The sequence below is a fragment of the Nerophis ophidion genome, linkage group LG13 (assembly GCF_033978795.1).
Source record: "Nerophis ophidion isolate RoL-2023_Sa linkage group LG13, RoL_Noph_v1.0, whole genome shotgun sequence".
NCBI lineage: Eukaryota > Metazoa > Chordata > Actinopteri > Syngnathiformes > Syngnathidae > Nerophis > Nerophis ophidion.
In genome coordinates this window covers 41320941-41338057 of record NC_084623.1, presented here as the reverse complement: position 1 = coordinate 41338057, position 17117 = coordinate 41320941, and the positions used below count along the sequence as shown (strand labels likewise).

At 38.0% G+C, this 17117-nt stretch overlaps 1 protein-coding gene across 4 annotated transcripts in view; it reads left to right on the top strand.

Moving 5' to 3' along the window:
• The window catches only part of sik3 (SIK family kinase 3), a 69197-nt gene that overhangs the window by 45797 nt on the left and 6283 nt on the right, over positions 1 to 17117 (top strand). For 2 of the 4 annotated variants that reach the window (XM_061918955.1, XM_061918956.1), the window contains exons 14-23: positions 505 to 578; positions 1221 to 1355; positions 2089 to 2227; positions 5569 to 5688; positions 5861 to 5919; positions 6052 to 6161; positions 9514 to 9677; positions 10326 to 10453; positions 11321 to 12084; positions 14629 to 14783. In XM_061918955.1, the coding sequence (XP_061774939.1) occupies positions 505 to 578; positions 1221 to 1355; positions 2089 to 2227; positions 5569 to 5688; positions 5861 to 5919; positions 6052 to 6161; positions 9514 to 9677; positions 10326 to 10453; positions 11321 to 12084; positions 14629 to 14783 (1848 nt within the window). The remainder of the gene's footprint in view (positions 1 to 504; positions 579 to 1220; positions 1356 to 2088; positions 2228 to 5568; positions 5689 to 5860; positions 5920 to 6051; positions 6162 to 9513; positions 9678 to 10325; positions 10454 to 11320; positions 12085 to 14628; positions 14784 to 17117) is intronic. The other 2 variants (XM_061918957.1, XM_061918958.1) reach the window with 1 other exon arrangement.

The window sequence follows — 17117 nt, the reverse complement described above, 5'->3', positions numbered from 1 at the left end:
TTAAAAAGTAGACATTTTGCCGAATTTGTGTGATAGCAACAAAAAAAGACAGTAAAACAAACCACTCGACAGTGTTTCCAACTAGGGAAAAAACTGCACTTCAAGATTTTCAATATTTTTTGAAGTGCAATTTTTGCTAACAGAGATTGAGAGTTAAATTCTATTTTTGTTTGTTTACTTATTTAAGATAATTAAAAGTTTTGACCTTCCAATTACAATGGTAAAAAATGTTAAGGAGAAATAAAAGTATATTGTTTTTTAAAGGGTTAGTATTACATATTATGGTAACATTAGTGCTTAATTTGGTCTCAAAATAATAATTACAGTAATATCGTTTATCAGAAATAATTTTTGGACAATAGATTGTCCAACAAAATTTGGCCTGGAGGGGATATGAAAGTGTTGTTTACGACACTTGCATTTCAAATTGTCTCAGAAATGTAAGTCTTCTGCCTTTATTGTTGATAGTCATGAATTTTAAGGATAATTTTCTTCTTCTTTAAGCACCCAATACCTGCTGTCGCTCCGGTGGATGAAGAGGGATCAGATGGTGAACCAGATCAAGAAGCAGTACAGAGGTAATCAACTGTGACCATTTTTGGTGGTGGGATATTTTATACAGAGGTGCTGTCCAAAACAAGATGGTGTGGCACCTGTTACGTGTGAAAACAGGTGACTGTTACGCGTTTTGAATGTTAGTGTTGAAATATTGGTCAAAAAGAAACTCAACAAGCCGTCTAAAGACAGCACCTACTGTATATTTTTCTGGTGTCCTGGGTTGCTGGGAGGGTGCGCCTTTAGGTTGCTGTGCTCTTTCCCACGGGTGCGGGCCTCTCTGCTTTGGTGTACACCACCATCTCTCCTCCTTTTACCGTTGTGCCTTCCTCTCTGGCTCTCAACTCAGCCAACAAAAACCCAGTTGTCCGCCTCTTTCTTTGATTTCTCTTCCTCACTCAGCTTTGCTCACTTTAACCCTTGCAAAGCCAGTAGGTGAAAAATCCTTAATTTTAATGTTGGGGTGATGTGGGATAACAATAAGCTCTAAAACAAATCTCCAGTTTATTTTTCATACAATTGGATGTAGTGACGCCCCCCTTTTGGCAGTGGTGGAAATGGGTGGGCTTTCCCCCTGTCTGGAGTAGCAAATAAGGGCAGTGAGCTGACCAGCACTGCTTCCTGTCTCCCACCCTCACCCCGTCCCCCCCCTCCCTGCGGCCCAGGTACCTGGCGAACCGCTGCAAGCGGCACACGACGCACGCACTCATGAGCACATCGCATGGCGATCCCTCTGCAGAGCCCCAGCGGTCACAAGGCCACCGCCAGAGGGTGGGCTGGGCCCCTGACACACACACCCGGTGAGGGGACACACCCACTCCGAGCTGTATTATGCACAGACACAATGAAACCCATAGATTAAAATATAGGAAAAATTAACTTAAGACGTAATAAAAAAAATGTTCAAGATAATTGCACCTTTTAAAGAAAGGAGTTTTTTTTTTCCAATGGTGGTGGAGGAAATGCGATGAGTGGTAGGCATAGTACCGCCACAACAGCATTTAACCAGCTGAAACCCTTGATTGAAGGTATGTGACAGACATTTCCTCAGGTTTTAGACTGTGTAGCCAGACCCATTAGCTGAGTTGTCCATTTTCACGTTATTTTTGTGTGGGTGTGTATTGTTTTGATGCAGTAATGGGCACAACTTGCTGCAGTTGAGTCATCCTGTATATACGTAAAGTTGAATACTAAGTTTGATAATTTGATATCCAACTGACTCCAAGAAACTTGCTTGATGTGAATTTTTTCAACCAAACTATGATAGGCCTGCATCACATTGTGTAAATTTGTATTACTTATTAACTATTGTTGATACCTTAAGATGACATAAACTCACCCAAATATATATTTTTTGTAACCAGGTTTGATGTTGTGAGTTGTACCTAATCTTTGTCATGTGTCTGTTTGTCTTCTTTGTGTGACTGAATGTGTCATCGTCTCTCTTGGTTTGTTTGTGTCTCATGTCTATTTCCATGTGCGACATTGTCTTGTTTTGGTTTGTATGTTTGTTCCCTGTGTTTCTCTCTTCAGATCCAGTTATAAAGATTGCAACACCCTTCATCTTCCCATGGAACGCTTCTCACCTGTCAGACGCTTCTCTGATGGTGCTGCTACCATTCAGGCCTTCAAAATGCATCTAGAGAATGGCCTCCTTAAGCAACTTCAGCAGGTACTCTACCTTTGGACACCCTGTGACAATGAATGTTTGAGAAAAGGTAGAATATATGTATTTTTGGAGACAAAATACATTGATACATACTAGGGATGCGCCGATCGATCGGCCTTATCGTCACATTTCCGGTATTGCCTGATTAATGCCTTTCAATACATTTGACAAAAAACGATCACTTCTGGTTGGTACCGGTACTTTTATTTTTTGTCCACAGCCTGACAGAGGTGCAACTGCTAACTGTGTACTTATATACGCAGCGTAGCTGCACCCCTAAGGTAATAATCATCACATCCATTGCAGAGAATAAACTGTATTTTCTTACTATTACACTTATCACTGTAGGGCGGGGCTATACATGTTACCCACAGAGTAAGCAGAAGCAAACAAGAATGCATGATATTCGCTAAACTGGCCGTTAACATATCTTAAAACGAACACAATTATTAAGTGTTAAGTAAACTTTAAGAAGTTTAGATGGAGCTGCATTACAGCTGTAATTAAGCTAGTATTAACAGGAAACTAGCACATTGATAATTATGAGTCTAGCAAAGGCTAATACAACATTACCCTGTTGCTGAGAAGTGGCCAGGTGTACACGTAAGTGGAAGGTGGCTTGATCAATATATTAGTGTTGACACAGCGTGTATTATCAGTAAATGATCGATGATGGCTCCATCAATTACATTTTTTTACAAAATAATTTTTGTCTTTTTGTTCTGTCAGAGAATAAGTCTCTGACATTGGCAGACTTTTTTTTGCTTCTGTTTTGTAATTGTTTTTTTAAAATCTTTGTTTCTCTAAAAAAAAAAAAAAATGTAACAAACACCAAGGAAATGCAGTAGCACATAATAGGGATGTGAATCTTGCAAGGATTCAATTCCGATTTTTGAGGTAATGATTTGACTCAATTGATTCTCGCAATATATTATTTGAAGTAAAAATGATAATAAAACCTTTTTAAAACAGGTTACAGGTTACTGTTTATATATGACTAATACATGCAGTGAACTACGGCTGTCCGCAGTGATTTTCTCTCTATTTCTTACATAGAACAAAGACAGCACCGTCTACCAAGTCAAATTACCTTTGTGTTAAACATACTGGACCAATAAAGTTGATTCGGAGTAAATGCTGAAAGGGCCTAAACACATTTTATCCCCTAAAAAGTTGTAAAAATCTGTAATTGATTTTTGTAAATTATCAATTGATCTGGGATCGGAATAAATAAGCATGGTGATTTGAATGTGAATCAATTTATTTTTATTTTTATATATAGCCCCCAGTACCTCAACGTAAGCGCTTAATTGGTGCAATGACTGTTCTCTTGACTCAAAACACTCGTATCTCAAATCCGTGTCGCCCATTGAAATTAAGTAAAATGAATTGGATCTGGGCCCCACCAAACAGGGATGTATCTCCCTATGCGCAGATCATACACTGTGTGTAGGGCGACAGAATCTGTTTTGCAAGAAGAACCACACGTAAAATGTCAATTAATGAATGACAAGGTGCTTCATATGAAATTTTACTGCAAATGTTTTCCTATCCCCTTCATGCTTTGTCCTTGGTAAGAATATGACACATTTCCACAGTGCTGGTCTTGAAAAACATTCTTAATGGGTTTGATACTGAATGATTCATTCTGGCAATAGTTATACTCATAAGCGGTGGGAGGCTTGTAACTTAAATCACGCTGGCAACCCAAAGCATAACAAAGAGCCGAGAGACAACTCGGATTTTAAAATACTCATATGTTTTGGTACTCATTAGTTGAGGTACCACTGTGTTGAAAATGTTGCACTGTTGTCCTACATTTTTTACCTGATTATAATTGTGATTAAGATTTACAAATAATACATGTGATTAGTAATCAGCCAATCTCACACATTGATGATTGGAATCGGCAGCATAAATCGAAACGGCACTATTCATGACACGTTTCTGTATGCCTTTGAGACACTGTGTGTGTGTGTATATATATATATACTGTATATATTCATTTGTTTGTTCTTCAGTTGTTTACTCGTTTCTCAATTTTTATGAAATACAAAAGTAGTAGGCCACTCTATTTGTTTTGAAAAAAAATGGCTGATTATAGTCTGTAATTTTTTTTTTACGTGATTAAATTGTTGTTCTTTATCTTGATTTTTGTTGCACATGAAAGACGAGACACTGACACAATTGATGTTTTTTGGACATTAGTGGTGGTGTTATGTTCCAATCATACTATTGTTCATTCACTGGTTTAACACATTTCTGTGCATCACTGGTAATGAGTCCTATTCCTCACCTCTTCATGTCTGCGTTTAAGTCAGCATTATGAGCACATTTTCAAGAAGTTTACCTCCAATTCTACTTCAAGTAACACATGTGTGGAAATGTGGTAAAATGGCAATTTTGTTCTTTCTTAGAGGGAACAGTGTTTTCTGTTTGCTGTGGTAGATGGACAAATAAGAATATGTCCGTGTGTTTTCTGTTCTGTATAAGTGGACACAGACCAAGACTTTGTAATCAAATTATTTAGAGTGCTGTTTGCCAATTGCTCACAGTTACATTTATAACAAGAACACCACTGGCTAGCCTATGATATACTTACTGGTTTAAAAGAACACATTTGTTTTAAAGCTGTCAATATTTTTCACCATTGCTAAGTTTATGCAATAAAAACTTTTGTTGCCCGAAAAAAATGATTGGTGTTTACGGCGGTCACTCACCCTCTTACGTTATCATGTTATGATAAAATATATATCGAATGACTGCTAACACAAGCTGTCCAAATCGCTATTATTAGCTAACAACACCCAAAGCTAATGCGCGTGCATGAGTTACGTGTGTGCACAGTGTGCGTCATTAAGTGCGAAAAGCTGTGAGAAGGCAGATATGTTGCGTAAAATTTATTGGAACGTTAGCACCCTCTAGGCATCAATGTAAATGTTTCAAACAGCCTCTTTGTGATTCTGTGGTGAGGCCTGAAAATTAATTTAACAGGAAACAAGCTTCTCATACCAACAATACAATGTATTCTTTCAAAATCTGTCACATCACATTGGAAGCAGATTTTTTTATTTTAAATATGTCATATATTTAAAACTTTAAACTTGTACTTTATTTTGCTAATGATAGTCTGTGAGGCGGAAAAATAGATCAAAGAGGTTACCTTACCTTAACATGCTATGTTGTAATTGGCATACAGTAAGATACCAAAAAACATCCATTGTAATATTTCTCCTTTCTAGAAATACAGTCACATATTTTGAAATTCCAGCATGCCTTTATTTAACTCGAATAAGATGGCTTGGCTGTACATAGGGGAGAATTACAGTATGAATCTTTTACAGGAGTGTGAACAGCTTCAGAAAATGTATGCGATTCAGCAAGATAACCGGCTCCTAGAGCACACCCAGCAACAGCATGTGCTTTACCAGCAAGAGCAACAAATCCTCCACCAGCAAATCCAGGTATATGCATGTTGTGATTATTACATTACCTTTGTATTGGTATATTATGTGTGGGTTATTCAAAACATGTAAAATTGTTGCAAGTTATTTAGATGGGAGCATCTGTCCTTGTGTTGATGTATTTTTAGTCAAAAACCAAACTCATTTATTAATATAAAGGTATTCTCTACAGGGTCTGTCTTTAGGCCATGGAGAGAGCCAGCCCAGTCACCTAACCCACCAGCTCCAAAGGTATGATTTACACAAAAATGCACATTCTGTGGTTCTACAATTACGGTACCTTGACTTAGTACCCTTGAGTACGAGTGTTATATTGCTGCCATATCTCTCTTTTCTCCTACTGGCTCTGCCGCCCTCTCTCAGGTTGCATATCCAACCATCCAGTCCTCCGCCAACACATCCCAGCAACCACCTCTTCAGTCAGCCAAACCAGAGTTCTCCGCCTGGCTCAGTGGGCATGATGCAAGGGCACGGTAAGTAATCATACTCTAATTACACTTGTAGAATGGCCATACGATGGTGAAGTGTAATTACCAGTGAAAATGCTTTAATCTTGTCCAAACTATATATTAAATGAGTTTTTTTTGGGTCACATTTGCAGATGGCTGCAAGGGAAATCTAATGCGAATAGTGTTGATTCCCCTGCTTTTGTCGGTATGGCGTTTTGGTATTGGCACTCCCAAAAAAAACATTAATTGGACCACTCCGAGAAATACTTGAGATTTTTCTGTGAATGTCCAATACACAGATATGAATGTCCAAAAATAAACTGCTCACTAAGAGAACATGCAATTCACTGGATACTAGGTATGCACTATATTTCTTTTATTCAGCCGATACCGATAGCTTCCGGTTTCACAAGAACGATACTGATAACTTATTTATATCTATTATTATTATATAGATTTCAGTGTAGGTAAGCAAGAATCTAACAATTGTGGTTTTGACAAACTCTTCCTGTAGATTTCCATTATGTGAGGTAGCAGTAGCACTTGATGTGTACACGCTAACCCATCTTTAGCACAGTATGGGTAATCTGGCCTCATTTGAGCTTTTAAAAAATAATGTTATCAGTACCTTTTTCATATGATTATCTGTGTTTCGTCAACATTTCTTAAATCGATAAGATAATTATCGTGCACCACTACTGGATACATACTGTAGTTGTTTTGATTGATTGATTGAAACTTTTATTAGTAGATTGCACAGTACAGTACATATTCCGTACAATTTACCACTAAATGGTAAGACCCGAATAAGGTTTTCAACTTGTTTAAGTCGGGGTCCACGTTAATCAATTCATGGTAAAATGTACATCTCTTACCTCCAACATATCTGATTTTTAAAACCTGGTTGTTTAGTTTCAGGTGCATATGTATTAGGGGTATCAAGGTGAGTATTTACCCATATTGAGCCGATGCAATATCAGAACTAATCATGCTTAGTTTTATTTTTTTGTAGCATACCGTTAATAAAAGAAGAAATGACACAAAACAACGATAGTTATCTTGCAGAACTCCCTTTCAAAGTAGATTCAATTGGACTTTCCTGGGTAAAAAGAAGGCATGATAAACCCTAAACCATTATTATTATTATTATTAACAATGTGAAATTTTATACGTTGAGTAGTAATTGTTTTTTTTGGCACCACTTAGTGGTCACCATAATTAATGACGTCAAGCTCACGACACAAAAAAGGTGAATGATGCAGACATGTTTGATACTAGATATTTTCCAATATGCTTCTTCTGCCTTGGAGACTTTGTATCTGTAAGTAATATGCAATTAGGGTTGTACGGTGTACCGGTACTAATAACATAGCGCGGTACTACACTACCTTTTGAAAAATACCGGTACCGTTTATGCTACTGTGCGACGGTGACTACAGAGCCAAGGCGCGCATGATGTGGAGTGTGTCAAAACGCACACACAAAGGGCATACAAGCAATAACATTGTAGAGAGTAAGAATGGCAAAAAATTGAAATTTTACTGGTTAATAAGAGGTGCATGAAGCGCAATATGGTGATATTTTGGCTTCTAAACTAAGGAAAGGTGACGCTTTAAACAGGGAGGTGCCACGCTGCAAGTGTTGCTTTAAAACATGCCTTGCCAAACGTGACATTGCCTCACCAAACGTGAGATTAAATTATTACCACCTTCTTCAAACTTAGGTAAACATTGAAATAATAATCATTCAGATCTGCACAAGGATTTATAAAGAGTGACAGGTAATAATGTAGTTGTTAAACCTTTCCAGCTGTTCGGCTCCCATGCAGACCGTAGTTAAGGAGCACAGGGCAGATGTTCCCTCCAGGGCCGATGTTTTCGTCGGTGGTAACATCCTTCACTTTACCTGGCAATGGGTCTGTTAAGCTCTGCTTTCGGGCCAGACCGACGAAGCCACCGAGTCGTGACAATCGCTATATTATTTGTTTTGCAGTGCACAACCACACCCGTTTAGCACTCTACTGAGCAGTGCACAAGCTACCTCTCTTTACTTGCCCACTCACTCACTGACGTCACTCAGCCAACAAACATGTTGCCATTCTCGCAAATGCACATACTGTATGCTACTCTCATGAGTTAACCAGCTCCTCTGTTCTGCACATGTACATACGTAGATGTGCACACAGCTGCTTGAATTGATGCCAAATATTAGCAGAGCTAAATCCACCTAATTAGTGTCAACTAATGCAAGTGAAATGACTGAATTTTCTAACAGATTCCTACTATTTGTGTTTTATCTATAACAATGTGTTTTACTTGCTACATGGCTTATATGTATACTTTGTTCCATAATTTTGTTTTTAGTATTTACTAGTAATTGTTATTTTCTTAAAGCGCAGACGGAGTGCCAACCATAAATCATGAAACATTTAATATAATGTCAACAAAGCTTTTCATTGTATTCTAACCTACTACTTGATTATGGCAAACTATATTTAATATTGTAAATTTTTCTTTTAGTGCAACCAGAAAAGCCCAATGTGTTTAACGCCTTTTAACTTGTATTTCAACCTTTTAAAATTGTTCTTTAGGTGCAATGGGAAACATTTGTTTATGTATTATAACAATTTTGGTTAAAATAAAGCCAATATAGACATGTGCGAAGTTCCCTCTATTTTGAAAAGTAACAAAGTATTGATATATATACCGGTACCTAAATATTGGTATTGGGACAACCCTATATGCAACTATAATTATTTTATACTTGTTTATATTGACAAATGTTGTGTTTAAGAGTAAAATATTATTCACTTTAGGGCACTTATGTATGTCTAGCATGGGTGCTATTGTGTGCTTAGCTGTTCTGTAGCTGCTAACTCCTAATATTAATCAATCAATCAATCAATGTTTACTTATATAGCCCTAAATCACTAGTGTCTCAAAGGGCTGCACAAACCACAACACAAACCACTACGACATCCTCGGTAGGCCCACATAAGGGCAAGGAAAACTCACACCCAGTGGGACGTCGGTGACAATGATGGCTATGAGAACCTTGGAGAGGAGGAAAGCAATGGATGTCGAGCGGGTCTAACATGATACTGTGAAAGTTCAATCCATATTGGATCCAACACACCATGTTTATTTTTTTGTCAAGGACTTCACAAAAATAGAAGACAATACCAACCTTGTGTTCTTATGGAGAACATTTAGATGTTTTTAAAAAAAATGGGTTAGTTAAAAAAGACTTAATAGATCCCAAAGCTTTTTTCCTTTTGACTTCTGTGATAACTGTGTGGAACAATTTCCCTTGTGGATCAATAAAGTTTGTCTGAGTCTAAGTTTTAAATTGTGTTTTTTGGTCCTTCTTCTCTTAGGTCCATCTTCAGTACCCTATCAACATGGTTCTCCTTCACTGTACCAGGGCCAAAGTGGTAGCCCACCCCCCACAGGACTTCAAAGAGTATCGCTACCAACCAATCAGCAGTCAGCATCTGTCCACCCTTCTGTCCCAATGGCTCAGGGTGTCCCGCAGCAGCAAGTAATAATCCTCATGCCTTTGTCTTACTTTTTTTCTGGTTTGAATCCCTTTGTGATAATGGTTATGGTGTAGGTTTATTTTGAAAATGCATGTAATTACAACATGATACGTTACATATTTCCAGTTTCTCATAAGAGCATGTCTGAAAAGTAGTAATTTAAGTAGTAGTTAATCGTACCGCTTTTTGTATCACAGCAGTTTTGAACACATTGGTACTCAATTTGTAACACAACAGTAAATAAATAGACAATTACATAGATGATACATAAACAACAAATAAAGTTATCTTAAATGGTTAAGTAATGTATGGTTCACCATAATAGATTAATATAATTCTCATTTTTAATAAGGCTCAAGAGCCATCCATCCATACATCCATTTTCTAGATCTTTATCAAAAAAATGTTTCTCTCTACTTCATAAACTGGGGCTGCAAGATTTTTATTTAAAAAATAATTGCAATTTTACTCTTCAAACTGCGATTGTGATTCGATTTGCGATTATTTATATTTTATACATAAAAATGCATAAAACTGCAGAAGTAACAAGTGATGGAAGACATGTTACTTTTAGACTGTCAATCAACATATCTTAATCTCAAGGTGCCACACATTTAAACAGTGTCCAATCATGTGTCTGTTTTATTCAGGTGACCATTCAGCTACAGGAAGTGGAATTAGAAGGCGGAGCACAAAGGCAAAGTAGCTTTTTGTCAACACCATGTGGACACAGAGTTCTTGGGAAGCAGTTGAGTGCGGACAACGCAGAATCGCACAGGTGATATGATTTGTCCTGTCCATTCATCGCTGCCAATTGTCCGCGATGTTGACTTCAGAACATGTTACAGTGGTTCTGGGTTAAGTTTTTGCCGCATCCCTCACTCAAAAGTGTGATTGAAGAATGTACTACCATCCATCCATCTATCCACCGCTTGTCCCTTTCGCGGTGCAGGGGGTGCTGGCTACAGACCTGATAAATACAAAAGATAGAGATGATAGTCTTATCTGCTCACAGATGCTTCCTGGTGGTTGATTGAGCACACTGCATCTAGTCCTGGATTGTCCCAGGTTTTAATGCTTCAAAATTCTCACAGTAATGAGGGAAAAATACAACCTTATCTACTGTATAACAAATTTCAGAGGAACTTTGTTGATATTTCCATTTAATTTCTACATTTGAGCATTTCATAACATTGTCACTTTGGGTAGAACTTTAAGATATGAGTGAAGATAGGAATTTTAGTAACTGTCACAAAACTGTGTGTGAAAATGCCTCATGGACATTAAGCAGATGACAACCACTGCGCTTGTATTCGGTGAGTGCATGTACAGCATGTGCTATGGGAGCACACATAGAGGTTATTGTAGTTTGAATAGGAAGTATTGTGTCCCTGACATTCACATCTGTGTACTGCCTTCACTGAGAGATTGTGCTGCCATCTTTACATAAATACTCAGAGAATGTCTCATTTAAAAAAGGCCCATACATCTTTCAGTGAAGACTAAAGCTTGGTCAAGAATCCGTTTTGATACTTTTTTCCTGTGTGAAGTAGTGTAGTGATCTATTTCACATTATATAACACAAATGGATTCAAATAATACCAGCTGTCGCAAATGAACTTGTTTTTTTTTAATGTCCTTCCAGTCGAAGCCTTGGACGCTTCACGTCAGCCTATGACCAGGCCCAGTTCAATCCCCACCTTTTTTCTGGTGATTCAACCAGCCGGGGCTCCCCTGGATTGGTGAACTCTTATAACGCTTATATGCAGGGAGCCTCTCTCAATGTACCTGGCCTGGAAGGTTTCCAGGGTGGGACAGTGGGACCCAGCGGTTATGGCACCCCATCAGCACTACAGCAAGCATTACTCTCTCCGACGCCATTGGACTACCGCCCCCCACAACAGCATGTAACGCCCACTCTGCAGGGGCTCCTGTCTCCCCGCCATTCTTTAACAGGCCACGCAGATCCCAGGCTACCACCCCATGAACTGGCTGCAATTTTAAAGAGGCCGATGCCTCGCTCTTGCGCAGCACCCTCAACACAGCCCACGAATGCAGCACCAGAATACGAAGAGATGCTGCTTCTGCGTCAGCTTAGCCAGGGTGAGACTTTGGATCCCCAGGCGCCCCAAGGCTCTTCAGGAGGCAAACACTACCATCACCTTCTCCAGATACTACCACCAGAAATCCAGCAGCAGCAACTCTCTGCACAGGTCCCTAGCCGTAACTTGGCCCATTCGGAGAGCATGGAGGAAGATGAGGCACCATCTGGTTACCATCACACACACGAGGGCCTTCTGGCCAAAGCGGGAGAAGGTCATGAGCTCCTGGGTCCTCCGAGAGGCAGCACCTCTACCTACAGCTCCCCAACACACAGACATGGATACATCAGTCCTCCAGTAACCCGAGGTTAGTTTACAAATCACTAATTTAAATACATTCTGTGATTTTCTCAAGAATTAAGATTATGTCAAAAATAACCAGTTGACTGATGTGATTAATCAAAAACATTATTGCATTAATCACGCAATTTATTTTGACTGTATGCGATTTTACGATAACCATGGATAATTACTTGAAAGGAGGTGCAGGTTGTTGTTCAGCGAGGGATCAGGTCAATGCGTACAGCAGCGCCAAAAGAGTGAGGAAACTCTAACTGGTATGTTTACTGCCGAATTTAACTTCAAAATAAACCCAGACGGTACGTTAGAGCACTGGTTCTCAACCTCTTTTCAGTGATGTACCCCCGTGAACATTTTTTTAATTCAAGTACACCCTAATCAGAGCAAAGCATTTTTGGTTGTAAAAAAGAGATAGAGAAATAAAATACAGCACTATGTCATCAGTTTCTGATTTATTAAATTGTATAACAGTGCAAAATATTGCTATTTTTTATTGGTCTTTCTTGAACTATTTGGAAAAAATATATATAAAAACACCTAAAAACTTGTTGAAAAATAAACAAGTGATTCAATTATAAATAAAGATTTCTACACATAGAAGCAATCATCAACTTAAAGTGCGCACTTTGGGGATTGTAATAGTTAATTCTAAACATTTCTTCACAAAAACGAAATCTTTAACATCAATATTTATGGAACATGTCCACAAAAAATCTTGCTGTCAACACTGAATATTGCATTGTTGAATTTCTTTTCACAGTTTATGAACTTACATTAATATTTTGTTAAAGTATTATTCAATAAATATATTTATAAAGGATTTTTGAATTGTTGCTATTTTTAGAATATTTAAAAAAAAAATCTCACGTACCCCTTGGCATACCTTCAAGTACCCCCAGGGGTACGCGTACCCCCATTTGAGAACCACTGCGTTAGATATACAATCTATACAATATCCTACCTTAATACACTACTGTGCAGCATTACCCTTCGAGGGCAATTTGTCCGACGCTGATTGTTATTTATTACTCCGGCACGCCTGTCTTGTTCTGTATAGTGTACAGTATTTTGTATTTCTCTAGTGTTTTGTATAATGTACAGGATTGCTTATTATTTTTATTGGATAGTAGTCTGTTTATTCCAATTGTTAGGTTTTTTTTATTACCACTTGTGTAATTTATTTTTACCCCATATTTGTTCCCACTACCGCACCTTAAATTGGAGTCCTTAATCTCGTTATATGCAAGTATAATGACAATAAAGTCTATTCTATTATATATTATTCTACATCAGAGGTTTCTTAACAATAGGTTGTTGTCCGTATGGGCCGCAGCGGTACTCAGTTGTAATACACTTTTACACCACTTTGGCAGATACATTCTGGAGCTAAAGTCAGAAGTTTCTTCAGTGGAAAAATATTACTTAAAGGGGTCAGATCATGTTTTTTTTTCTACACGTAGAACAATTCCGTGTGGTCTACATAACATGTAATGGTGTTCCTTGGTCAAAATGTTGCATAGATTATGTTTTACAGACCTTTTTCAAGCCGTTTTTTGATTGTCTCACCAGGTTGCGTCATTTTGTGGCTTATTTATGTGGCTCCACTTCGACAGTGTCCTCCTCGACATCTTTATTGTAGTTTTTAGCGCTTCCGTAGCAGGCCTACTGACAAAGTTTGAACTATACACTACTTTGTATCATAAATGGCAACAGTGGGGGATGCATGTGCATGTACAAGCCAGTCCACACCACAACAAGCGGATTGCAAAAAAGGAGTTTATGGACTACAGTGTCGGACTACCATGGCGGACCCCCACAAAGCCCTCTGAGTACATTTAAACCGCTGACGTCATCTGTGTGAAAAACGTCACAGGTTTTGCAAATTCCAAATGGCTCGTTTGGCAGAAGTATGAAGGAAGGCTAGATTATTTTATAACTCTATCCGCAGTGCCTCCACTGTTTGATCTCAAATTTGTGGGACTAATGGGATACCAAATCCACAACAGCAGGTACCAATAGGTAAGAAAAGTTGGTTTTGCATAAGTAATCAAGCTTTATTTTCATTTGCACTGGAATTTTTTGCACTTATTTAAGAAACATAATTATTTTTGATTTAGTTAGAATATTTTCATTTTAGCTCTGCTTAATTTTATGTACATTTATTTTTCATCAGTTTGTATGAGTCCCTTCCTTTGCAATATATTTGATTATATATTGGAGTGAGCCCAGGGCTGCTCTGTAGTGGAAAAATTGGGCCCCACAATCAAAAAAGTTTAAGAACCCCTGTTTAAGATATAACTGTTCACAATTTTGGAGCAAATGATTAAATTAAAAATGTTTAAAAAATGTTCCTCTGACATTCCCACAATAATACTGCATGCCTAAAACTGGGCTGTTTTTTATGTTAATTTAAACTATACAAATGAGTAATAACCTGGGGTTAATCATGATTAATCTAAATTAAAAAATGTGATTATTCAGTTTTTGAAGAAATAATCATTTGACAGCGCTAGTCCACACATCAACTTATTTTTTTATTTTTTTGTATCAGACCCTGAACATGTAGAATGCAGACCGGCAGGACAAGCCATGGAGGTGCCTGATCATAACGGTTTAAGCTTTTCACGAAGTCAGCAAAGAGATGTGTACAGGTCCCGAGGACAACTTCAGCGCCACCACACCATCCAGACATGTGATGACGCATATGTGAGTGACTCAACACGCGATACACAGAAAACTGAAAAGAACCATCATGTTTAAGTGTACAAGTGGTCCTGGCTTTACAATGCTCCGGGGTCGTGGTGTTTCTTGGGTTACGAACGCACTCCCATAGATAACATACATTTTGCTCTGTTAATACAAGAGATTGGCTCAAGGACTATAATCACAGCACGCACGGTGGCAGGATACAGAAGCCACCCTGTGTGAGGCAGCCGGCTGCCGCTTCACTGTGTGGTGTCTGCTTTGAGTGAGACAGTTATACTGGAGAAAACACAGTAGATGCTTTTTAGTTGACTTTTTACAGTACATTATGTCTCCTGAGCATCAGTGTGCCAAAAAAAAGATAGTCATAACCATGAAAGTGAAAATGACAATTGTAAAAAAATCCGCCCACCAATATTCAAGGCTTGACTGTTGCGACTCTTATTCATGCTTAATAATAATAATGCTCATGAGTGTTAGAAGGGTTATTTATTTTGTGCTTTTTACAAGGAGATCTGGGAGAAAAAGAGGTGGTTAATCCCCCTTAACTAGCCAAAACAATATTTTAGAAGGGTAGAAATGCCTGCAAGACAACTACGGGGGTAAATTGAACTGAGGGTCTTAGCCAGTGTGTGCTGGAAAGTGCTTTTTAGGGCTGTTTCTTAGCTTATTCACTAGTGGCATCGGTACTACTAAATAAAAAACATTAGTAGCACAAAAAATGTTCTAGCAAAGAGAAATATTAGGCGCAATATGAAAGGTCATAAAATGTTTTAAATATCGCAAGTTCATTATTAACACTCAAACAATGTACACATGTGCACTCATACATATATACTGCAACGCTCAGTTAAAAGCCGAGAACATACCTAAACAGTGCTAACACGAGTGTAGGGCTGGGCGATAGGGATCAAAACTGGTCCATATACCAACCCATAAATAAAAAAATCCGTGGACGTAACTAAATATCTCCACCATGCCTTGATTTAACATTTTTGGGACTGATGAGGATCCCAAATACGCAAGAACAGGTACTAACAAGAAAAGTAGGTTTTGCATATTGGGACCCAACTTAAAAGGTGTTTTGACATAAGAAAAAAGAAAAAAGCCTTAAAATGAATACAAGAAAGTCAAACAATCTCCAATCTTCTTTAAAAAAAAAAAAAAAGTGCTCTGGTTTAAGCGGACATGATTAAACTTCGGCAGCAGGATGAAAATAATTGACCTTTAACATTAGTGTTTTTATAGGTAAACATTATTTTAGGACATACAAAGATTTTAGCCAGGAAACCAAACCTGCCAACTGCTTCATAATGCTGTGTGACAGGCTGTGTTCTGAAAATTACTTTAAAAAAGTCATTAATTATAGTTACTCGTTACTTTACCAAAAAAGTAATTGAATTACTAAATAAATGACTTTTTGATTTAGGTAAAGTAATTAATTAGTTACTTAAAATAACCTTCAAATATCTGACATAATGCAGTTAAGATATGTTTGTGTGTGCATGTGCCTTTTAAAATGTGGTGCCTGATGCCTAGTGATGTGTGACGTCAGCGAATACATGCTCGGCATTTAGCTTGAGCTGTTTTGTTAGCTTGGCAGGCTAGCAGAGGTATTTTGTTGGACCTGACGGCAACTCTTTTGAATCTTTCACTGGTTTGTTATCTCTGCTTAATAAAAAGATTGAAGGTGCTTCCTTGGATGAATGTTCTTGTCAACAAACATGGTATTGTTTGGATGGCAAGTTTGTCACTTGTCATTGATTTGTTGTTCAATATTACTTCAGACCCTAGGGCTGCACAATTAATCAAATTTGAATCGAGCTCATGATTTTGGCAGCTACGATTAAACGAGGGTGATCGTCTGCGGTATTTACATTTAAAAAAACAGCCTCTGTTGCATTTGAAACCAAACAGGTTCACCAGGGGAAAACCAATGTGAGAGCGAGGAAGAGTGAGTGACAATAGAGGTTGAAGATAGATCAACCACAGCCTGAAAATATTAGGAAAAATAAATACTTTATTGGGTAAAATCTGTATTTGCACACGTGCTACTTTTTTCCCCATTACTCGCACAACCTATATAAATAGTACTGAAACGCTCGCACTGTACAGCCCTGCTCTTAGAGTGAAGGCCAGAAGTTGGCTGTTGGTTTTAGGGGTGCTTGACGAAAGCAATGTGTGACGTTGAGATGGAACTGGATAAAAACACAAGTCCCTAAAAAGTAGTTTTCATTAGAAGTTGTTCTTTTTATTATTATTATTGTTTCATTCAATTGTTGTAATTCATATTTTTAACAAATATTTTTTTGTATGACCTTTATGGGTTATGTCTAC